This window comes from Elaeis guineensis, chromosome 10 (genome assembly GCF_000442705.2).
Source record: "Elaeis guineensis isolate ETL-2024a chromosome 10, EG11, whole genome shotgun sequence".
Taxonomy (NCBI): domain Eukaryota; kingdom Viridiplantae; phylum Streptophyta; class Magnoliopsida; order Arecales; family Arecaceae; genus Elaeis; species Elaeis guineensis.
In genome coordinates this window covers 20366390-20376358 of record NC_026002.2, presented here as the reverse complement: position 1 = coordinate 20376358, position 9969 = coordinate 20366390, and the positions used below count along the sequence as shown (strand labels likewise).

Below are 9969 nucleotides of genomic sequence, written 5' to 3'. Positions count from 1 at the left end.
CCAAAAGCAGACAGTGTGCAGTAGCATCATGGACGCCAATTCTGACTCTAATGAGAGGTTTTGATAGGAATACCATACCTTTTTATACCTGAAGCCATAGATTTTTTTTATTGAGTATGATGGCAATGGGGTAAGAAAAGATTTTTTTTTTTTTCTTTTTTTTTTTTAAATAATGGCAGGAGACCAAATAATCTGAAGTAGAGACATGATTGCTTACATGAGATACTATCAATATGCTTGTTCCAAGACAGCGAAATCAGATGTAAAAAATTAAAAACATTCACCGAAACAAGCTTTATTCAGTGCTTACCATCCAAAGATCAATAAGGGCTAACGTTTTTGTATCACAAGGGCCTATTTACATGAGAAGAATTCTATGGTGCACACTGTAAACCATTAGAAGAAGCCGTTCCTTCTTATTTCAAGCCTTTCTAAGTAGACAACTCTTGTGAAAAAGGAGTGCTTCTGTATGTCTCCCCTCCCATTCTATGAATCAGAGGCTCCACAAGGACTAGCATATATGCGTATCGATAATTTAAATTTGTTTGAAAGCTGTGGAAATCTTCTGGAAATCCTTACCAAATAATTCAGGAGGTTGCAGCCATGAGCTGAACCCATCAACCAAAAACTGGTTCTCTTCTTTGACAGCTCCATTAAATAGTTGACTTTGGTTCTGTAAATCGGTGGACGGAGAGATGGCGCCGTTAAGGTACTCAGACCATTTGAGGTCCTCCGGTTCCCCTCCGAGCTGGATTTGATCTTCTTTGTTGAGCACCAAGTCCGGCCATTGGAAGATGCTGCTGTCGAAGAGAGAATTGTTGCTCTGCAAGTCTGTCCCACTGCTGGCGTTCCCGCTGCTTGCACTATTGTTGCTAGAGTTACCGGCCTCCAAATACTGGAAACGTGGGAGATACTCCTCTGCAATACTAACCGTGGGCTTCAAATCCATGGAGTTCGGGACAACCGAGTTTGAGCCTGATGGAACAGCACTAGATATCATGTTGCAATTTAACTCCGTATTCGTGTTGAACAGCCTCAAGTTCTGGTTAAACCAGAGAGGCAGATTTTGGTGCATGGATGATAGGTTGGGGCTGTAAGCTGAATTCCGAAGGGGAAAGTAGTCCATTGAATTGGAGCTCTCATGGGTTGCGGCGAACCGGTCTAGAAAGAAATCTTTGGTGGGTGCTGCCAAATTCTTCGGCATCAATGGAGGAGCTGGCTCGGGAACTGTCGAGTTTGAATTCCCTGAGGTGGGGGCAAGAAGCTTCAGCTTGCTGGATCCGGAAGTCTTGTCACTGATTGTGAGGGCCTCATCTTCTCCTCCTCCGGTCTCAGAAAGCGGTTTGTGGGTGTTGGGATCAATGCCTCTCTGCCTTAGCTTCTTCTTGATGCAGGAGTTCCACAGGTTCTTAATCTCGTTGTCGGTCCTCCCGGGCAATTGAGCTGCAATTTGAGACCATCTGAAGGGGAGGAAATTAAGATATATCAGCTCACATAGATTGAATTCTGAGGGATGCAATGTTGGTAATTGAGGTTTGATGAGCTCAAGGACTGGTTGGTACCTGTTGCCCAGGACCGCATGGAGCTCGACGATGAGGTTCTCCTCCTGCTGTGAAAATGAGCCTCTCTTGAGATCAGGCCTCAGATAATTTATCCACCTCAACCTGCAGCTCTTTCCACACCTTTGAAGACCTGGAATGTGTGATTTTATCTTAGAATCTGGAAATAGTTCCATGCAGATATGAACTCTTTTCAAGATATTATCCCATGAAAGGAAAGAGCAGTCAGTATGATTAATTAAAAGAATTGCTCTTTGTTAGGTTTTCCTTTTTTTTTTTTTTTTTTTATGCATTCTTGTTTTAGGAGTTGATGAAGACAAAGTGGTAGAATTACCTGCTAGCTTGGGCACAGAGCTCCAACACCCATGGCCATATTTAGTGATGTGCTTGAGGAGCTTCTCATCCTCCTCTGGGGACCAGAGGCCTTTCCTTAGCTTCTGCTTGTAGCAGCAGGAGTGTTTCCCCATTTTGAGCGAGACAGGAGTGCAATGCCACTGAGGCCTTCAAAACTCCAGAGAATTTGGTGTTGGATCCTTTCCAATTATCAGCTCGAGGAGGTAGCTTTTGAGAGTATGAGGATTGGGTGTTGGTCTCTGAGAAGTTGAGGGGCTGAGAAAATGCAGTGGCAGTAGAGAGGGGCAATTGAATTAGGGGGAGAAAGTTGAGCTTGGAGAGAGAGAGAGAGATAGATAGAGAGATGTGAGGGTGACAATCAACTGGGTGTGATTGGGTTTGAGGTTTTTTTTTTTAATTTCTTTTCCCCATTTATTTCCTCCTCCTTTTTAAGGTGGGGAAAGGGGGGATCGAACATCTAAAATGTAGATCTCATCAGGCTCTGAGATAAACGTTTGTTCCTCTAATGGTGGGGTATCTAATCCCATAAATTAATGGAGAAGCAGTGGCGGGATTTGGTCCCCATGACTTTAAAGTTAAGGCAGCAAAAGTAACATTATTTGAAAGGTAACATAACAAAATATGACATGAATGGGAAGCAATCCAATACAGAAACAACCGTAGATTTTTGGGAAAAGGGTTGGAAAGTCCTCTCCTAGCAATAGACAAACATTAAACAATAAGCATTGGCCTATACCGCAGCAGTATATGTTTATCGTATTTGTGAAGGACTGAGGCCCAAAGGACAGTCCGAGCCCCATTCGAGTTCCTAAGATAATCTTGTGTCAGAGAAAACAGGACCCTTTTAGCTTTTTGCACAGATCCCCAGACCATGATCACTTCGGAAAGGCTGATCATTGATCGGAAAGAACAAAATGGCTCCATACATCTTCTAAAACAGAGGACACCTTCCTCTAGTTTGGAAAGAGACAATTGTGTCCCTTGGAAACTGCTTGGAGAACTTGGTATTTACCAATTGCAGAGAGTGGACAACCATATCATGGCTTCTCTGAAGAAACTGAAATAATGAGTGTGCCTGTGGATCAAGTATATAACTGAAAACAGGACTACTTGAAGTATCAATCAGTTAGAAGTACATAACTTGGCATGGTCACTATATTGCTCATCAGATGAGATGGCAAATTGCCTGTTACCATGCATCAGTCTAGATATATATATATATATATATATATATATGCTCCAATAACTTTTCACCCTGTACTTTTCTCTAATGAATGCATTTTTTATTTTTTTTTATATTTTTTTTGATGAAAAGGAGGTCAGAGACCACATTTTTTATTAAAGAATGAAAGAATTACAATACAATTAATATAGTGCTATTTTTAGTCAGAGGTATCAGACAAATAACAAAACAGCAAAAGTATTGGGAGCCAGGATGGATGGTGGAAGCACCGAGGAAAGCCCAAGCTAGGCTCTGAAAAAGATCTGTGACCAAGTTAGGTGAAGCTTCAGCAGTCGACTAGATCATGCAAGGAAATTCTACAGATTCTTCCAGACAGTTTATGAATACATATTTTCCAACTATTCCTCTCTCTCCTCACTTTCCTCGTATTTTAGCTTTGATATCTTTTCCAAAAATCTTCCAATGCAAACAGGATTGAAAAAGGAAAATTTTCTCCTCAAGAAGAAATGTAACAGTTTGTGCTTATCGAAAAAGTACCCTATGGCTCCTTACCCTATGAATAGGGTTTTAGGCTTTGTTCTTGAGAGTTTTTTTTTTTTAAAAGTAATAACTTTGTGGTTAATTTTCTCAAAAACCTTCAACAGCCTTGTTCCTCATTTTACTAAGTTATCATTTTGTACAATGAATTTAGTTGGAATTTTCTTTTCTTTTAATTCAATTCTAGCACCGAAATGTACCAAAATCATCAAAAGGTGAGGATGCAAGGCCTGAGAAATAAAATAACCTACAGTCTACGCAGTGTCTTTGTAATTAATTCTATTTTTCATCAATGATTAGACATGCAGAGTGCCATGATTGGGTTCATGTGACCCTAAGTAATTCTTGATTAAACAAAAGGGGGAATTTTTTTTTGGCAACAAGAATATTTTAATGATGGATACTGACCATCTTTTTTGTGTGATTTCTATTCCATTGGGCCCCTTCTTTAGAAAAGCAATCTCCTTTGTATCTCCTAGCACTCCAAGTCCCTGCTGTTTCCAGCTTAGGTGAGGGCCCCCCCAACCATCAGCTGTCCATGAACCTTGACAAAATTTTTCCATATTAAAGTCCAAGAACATGTTATTTAAAAAAAAGAAAAAAGATTAAAAAAAAAAAGTCCAGGAACACCAAATATTCTCTGAATAAAAAAATTCCATCAACCCTACGTATACCAATCGTAAATCAATAGAAAATGTCAAAAATATTATATTATATTATTAGATGTTATTAGCTGTCGTTGCTTGCTGCCACCTTGAGGTGCAAAGAACTCTCCATTCACTGTCTGAACAATTAACTTAAAAAATAAATAAAATAATATACAGCCATGTATATTCACAAAATTATGCCAATAAATTATATGTTTTTGTGTATTTATAATGCCTATCCTAGCGATCACAACCATCAATTTCATATCAATCCAATGCTCTCTATCAAGATTGTTGATACCAAAGATGTCTAACGATCCATGCCTATCATAAAAAAAAATTATATCCCACACTGCATGCATCATACCAATCATCTCACCTCATTTCGATGAGCCCCATTCATTTGCTCTCATCTTAGTGATTAGCACGGTGTACAGTTATGCTGGTGCAGATGGTGTAGGATATAATTTTTCAACCATTAATAGCGCACCATCGAAGTCTCTCCATCAGAGTACCAAAGTGGATCCCCCGAAACCAATGGCTCAAACAGGAGACTTTGATCCTGCCGGTCAGTGCAAATGGATGGCCTATTAGAGGGTTGGGAAAAAAGTTTGGGTCGACTCTGGGTGCCAATCACACGGCCCACCATTGACAAGGTCCCTCACCAGGGTATGTGTCCGGTGCGGTGCATGTACGGATCACCACAACCCATGGTTGAGATTTTTTTTTTTTTTTTTTTTTGTGAAAATTATGGCAAAGTCTTCTCTCCAAAGAAAATTACAGACAAGCCCTCAAAGAACCACTGCTTCTTCGAGATTCGGGACTGTTTAGAATGCACGGGCCCAGCCGGTGTATGGCTAAAAAGACCAAAATGCCCATGTTCCTTTCTACAGTAATGGGACATTCATTGCAAAGTCGTAGATAGAATGGTAATTTCACTGAAGGGGGGCATCCTTTACATGAGATAAGCGAAGCTCAGCAGAAAGTTGCAGCCCTTGATGTTACAGCCGAAAGTCTACTCGAGGTCGGATATAATTCGAATCCTATTTGCAGGCTCAAATTTGGCTTTGATTAAAGTCTCGAACAACACCTGAATAGTTTAATTGCGGGCAATGAAGTTTAATAAATTTCAAAGACCTATATATCAAAACGAGTACGAATGAATAGATTGTCAACCTGCCATACGTGTACCGATTAGTTTGGTCTTCTTTTTTTTTTTCTTTTTTTTTAAAAAAAATACAGTGATAATTAACATGGCACCACCCCTACTCTCCAAGAAGGGAGTGTGCCAACCACTTGGACCGAGTCCTCTTGGCCAAAATAGTATGAGCATACCATACCAAAGACCCGTTGACTCAGTCAAAACTACAGGTTAATCATTGGAGCGGCCGACGAAGACTCTCAGTCCCCGCGCAATTATGTAGATATATTTAGCATGGGAAGTAGCCCCTACATGATCCCTCTTTTGATGGGATTTAGCCTCTACCTACTCCGATTAGTACACTGATTACGCTATACCATATTTACATTTGCAATTCATCGTCCATAAAAGAATCCATCAATTGTTTGATCCCCGAGTGTGTGGGCTTGGGGGGGGGGGGGGGGGGAGACTCTAGTGTGATGCACGGCGATTGTTGTGATTGAATGGCTCAATTATAAGGTTTCTTAAGATGGTAGTTGTCAACATCTCTTTGAGGTGAGCAAGATGGCGCATTGAGCTCATCAGATCGGTTGTAATTGACCGGTTGGCCTCACACCAAGTGGATCAATCACTTTGATGGACCATATAAGGGATCACCGACGTTATAGCAAGATCATTAAGCTCTCTAAAAGTTGGTATTCTTACTGAACTTATCTTTTGAGTCCCGATGATGTTAATGGCAACTGACTTGTCATCATTGTCTAATATAGACAACAACTTATCGATGCTGAATCATTTACAGTATCATTGCTATATCGTTCTCGCTACCCCAAACTGTGTCGGCTGTCTGTCAACTAAAAATTTTTGTGGCTACCTCGGTTAAATTTATGATCTTGGTTATATTTCCACATCACCCTGTCATGTGTTTGGAATCAACCTGCAGACTGACATAATACAAAGGTATGGATCCATTGATGTTCTTAATCCTCTACTTTTTTTCTTATGTATAGCAAAGCATACAAGTTGACAGAAGGATTTGATCCGTAGAATGTTTGTTATGTCCTAACTATTGCTAAAATGTGGTCCAATCATGCAGATGGTAGAACAGGTAATTTATGGTAGATCACCTTTGTTGCTCCCCGATCCCAAGATGCTAACACAAACCGCCTCCATGGATCGACAATAAGCAAAGGTCAAAAAGCTCACCAAATTGGCTTCGACGAGTTCCTCCAATTATTTAGAGAGGGTTTTTCCCTCGCAAGCAATGAAAGAATGAAAAGAGAATAGTAATACTGGTACTAAGAACTAATAGAGTATTGCTATAAGACTTCGATTCAATGCAGATATGGCTGAGGTCGAATGCCGTCCAAGAACCAAAATACCAAGGGAGAACTTAAAGGAGAAGTCCGCTCTCGCTGGAATTTTTCCGACAAGATCTTCTGATGCTTAAGTCAATTAAAGTTTGAAAATGATAAAAAAAAGAGAGTATCGAAGGAAGAGGGAGTGAGAGTACGAGAATGTTCTCTGCAGTTGAGTTTATCTGAGGATCCCCTTGTTTCCTCTTGATCTCACTTCTAGTTAGGGTCTCCTTTCCCTCCGCCTCCTTCTATGCAGCTCGAGCTTTTTCTTTTTGTGCATACTTCCAAGCTCCCACTAGCAAGTTAGCATAGTCCATTGAAAATGTTTTGTCGAGAGAGAAGATAAGGTGCTTATTCCGCAATCCTCGCTTGAGCACCAACGTCACTACTGACTTATCAAGACTATGTACTTCAAGCATGGCGGTATTGAAACGCACCACATAGCTATGTAGTGACTCATCATCTTCTTGCTGGATGGAGAAAAGACTATCGGAGTTCTTCAGTTGGGCTCGATTATTGACAAAGTGGGCGAGGAACAACCTTTCGAGTTGTTCAAATGAATGAATGAATTTTGGTTGGAGTTCCAAATACCACACCCATGCCGACTTCTTAAAGATGGACAGGAAGGCGAAGCAGAGAAGGGTAGGACTGGCAAAATATGACCCAACCCATCAACTTGATCCACGTTCAATCCGCCATAAATAAGTTTGGATTGAGACTAAATGGATTTAGATCATAAATAGGTCAATCCGTTTAATCCGTTTAATATTTGGATCAGATTTAAATTTCAAACATTTGATCCGTTTAATCCATTTAATATTCAGATCGCATTGAATTAAATAATCTGTTTAACCTATTTAACTTGTTTAATCCATTTAAGACCTATTTATCCTATTTAAAATCTACTTAATCTATTTCTGATCCATTTAACCCGATCTGTTTAATCCATTTAACCCATTTAATCTATTTAACCAATTTAACCTAATTTGCCTATTTAATAAATGGGCTAAGTGAGTAAGATCGGGTTCAAGTCTAAATTTTTGATCTGTTTAATAGACAAATCGGTTTGGGTTGATGATTTTTTGACTCGACCCATATTGATCCAACCCGTATATGATTTGATCCGATCCAATTACCACCCCTAAAGAAGGGCATCTGAGATATCCTGAAGCATCATGAGGGCTTTGTAACCTTTGAAGTAATCGAGGAGGTCTGAGGAGCCATCGTACGACTCTATCTGAGACATCTTGAACCGATTTGGGATTGATTTTCTCAGAATAGCCTGAAAAAAGGGAGGTCAAGAGTTGAAGCTGAGACCGTCATTGTTCCGGTGACTCCCATTCTGGACCTTGTCGAGGTGGCGCTCGATATCGCAAACTTTTCACTCAAGATTCTCTTTCCGACAAGATCTTCAGAACTATGGAGAATAATCCAAAGTCAAATCTCCATCGAAAGAGGGGGATCACTATTATCAGTCCTCCTTCCTTAGGCTTCTTTGGGAAGGTGACTAGCAAAGAGCAAGAGTGGGAACAGAATGGAGAGTTCGTTAGGGGGCTGATTTTGGGCTTTGAGGATGAGATCGGCGGTGGTGCGAAGAGGGAGCCATTTGAGGTGCCAGCTCTATGGGTTGATGCCGTTTTGTCGCCTACTAGAGCTACTACACGATGTTGGTCAATGTCCGGATCTGCTAGATCAGGATGTCGAACAGTTGCAGATCCATCATGATAGGGTTGCACGATGGCAGACTCCCAGGCAGCACCACCCTAGCTACAACGAGAGGATTGCCAATTGGAGGCAGCGGAGTTGTACGCTCTTAATATTGTCATATTTTCTTTCCTTTTTGAATGGACTTGGGATCCTTTCTCTAGTACCAAACTATTGCTGCAAGACTTCGGTCCAAAATAAGTATGGCAGAGGTCGGCTCCTTCTGACCCAGGAGCTTGGCTTTAACTCAAGAACTGCAGCGTCTAAGAAAAACCTATGAGAAAAAATTTCTCTTCCAAAGAATCCTTCGATATCTAAGTTAGCTAGAGCTTGAGAACAATAAAGAAAAGAGAGAAAGGAAGAGTAAAAATATGGGTTGTTCTCTAAAGTTGGATTTACCGGAGGGTCCCTATATTATCTCTTTATATAGAGGTGAAGCAGTGAAAGTTGTTACGTTGGAATCTGATAGACCGTTAGGCCCTAGGTTGTTAAGTCTCAATCTGACAGGCCGTTAGGATATGAAATCTATTCACTAACCTATGAATCAGAGTCATTAATTGTGCATCTCAGTTGTGGATTCTACCCACGTTCTGAAGATTGTTAAGATATCCTTTACATGACTGAATAAGCTAGCAGTTTGAGATCGGTACAAAACTGAGATTTCGCCATAGATCTATCAGTGCCTATGCTGGTCGTGGGATCTCATTTTTTTTATCAATAAGATCTCGATCTTGAGGTCGATAAACGTCCAAATGAAGACCATCCATTGAAAAAATGAGAGGAGGCTCAATATTGTCTCATCAGCTTCACTCCTTTATATTTTAGTCATCATTCTCGCTATTAAATGCAACCTTGTTAATCATCCAAACCAATCTTCGTTTAGGACATGGGCCACTGTATAGCTACCACTATCCTAAAGATTTAGGGTTGGATTTTAGGGATTTACTCAACTCATGATGACTCATTGGATCCACGAGTCAAACACGTGGGTTGATCTCAGCTAGCCCAAACCTAATCCAATTATAAAAATACCATCCAAAGCCATTTATTATGAGTGGTTAAAATTTTGAACCCTAATGACGTCAACATTCAAAAAAACTCCCCATCCAGCCAGCGGTCAACATCAACGATACAGATCAATCAACTTCTTACCAACCAGACCAAAAAATTGCTTTGGTTGACTCATGAACAACCTAGACCAGAATCAGTTAAACCTAATGGACCTCTTTTGGAAATCCATGGGTTAGGTTGGGCCGAAAACTAGAGCCATTTTAAAGTCAGCGTAAAAAATTAGAGACATTTGAGAAACATTTGGGTTTTGTGATTCTAACCTGACCTGGCCCCTAAATTTTCCGGGTTCGCTTTACATCAATCCAAGTGTACTTAACCCAACTCAGATACAGATTGACCTAATCCAAAATCCTCAATATATCCCTCTTCTTCCCAAAGGCTTTTGCTAATTATATTGAGAACTTGTTTGGTTCAT

The 9969-nt window shown here is 40.3% G+C and overlaps 1 protein-coding gene across 1 annotated transcript; it reads right to left on the bottom strand.

The window, feature by feature from the left end:
* Window positions 1-264: 264 nt before the first annotated feature.
* LOC105059740 (transcription factor MYB61) lies at window positions 265-2344 on the bottom strand. The gene is made up of 3 exons (XM_010943160.4): window positions 1894-2344; window positions 1563-1692; window positions 265-1460 (listed from the first exon to the last, which is right to left on the bottom strand). Exons 1-3 carry the CDS (start codon window positions 2024-2026, stop codon window positions 536-538), a joined length of 1188 nt encoding a protein of 395 aa, XP_010941462.1. The 5' UTR covers window positions 2027-2344; the 3' UTR covers window positions 265-535.
* Between the last annotated feature and the right edge of the window lie 7625 nt (window positions 2345-9969).

Coding starts and splice junctions, on each gene's coding strand:
- LOC105059740 (XM_010943160.4), bottom strand. CDS start 2,026: ATGGGGAAACACTCCTGCTGCTACAAGCAGAAGCTAAGGAAAGGCCTC. Junction 1,693..1,893: donor CTCTGTGCCCAAGCTAGCAG/GTAATTCTACCA, acceptor CACACATTCCAG/GTCTTCAAAGGTGTGGAAAG. Junction 1,461..1,562: donor CATGCGGTCCTGGGCAACAG/GTACCAACCAGT, acceptor CCTCCCCTTCAG/ATGGTCTCAAATTGCAGCTC.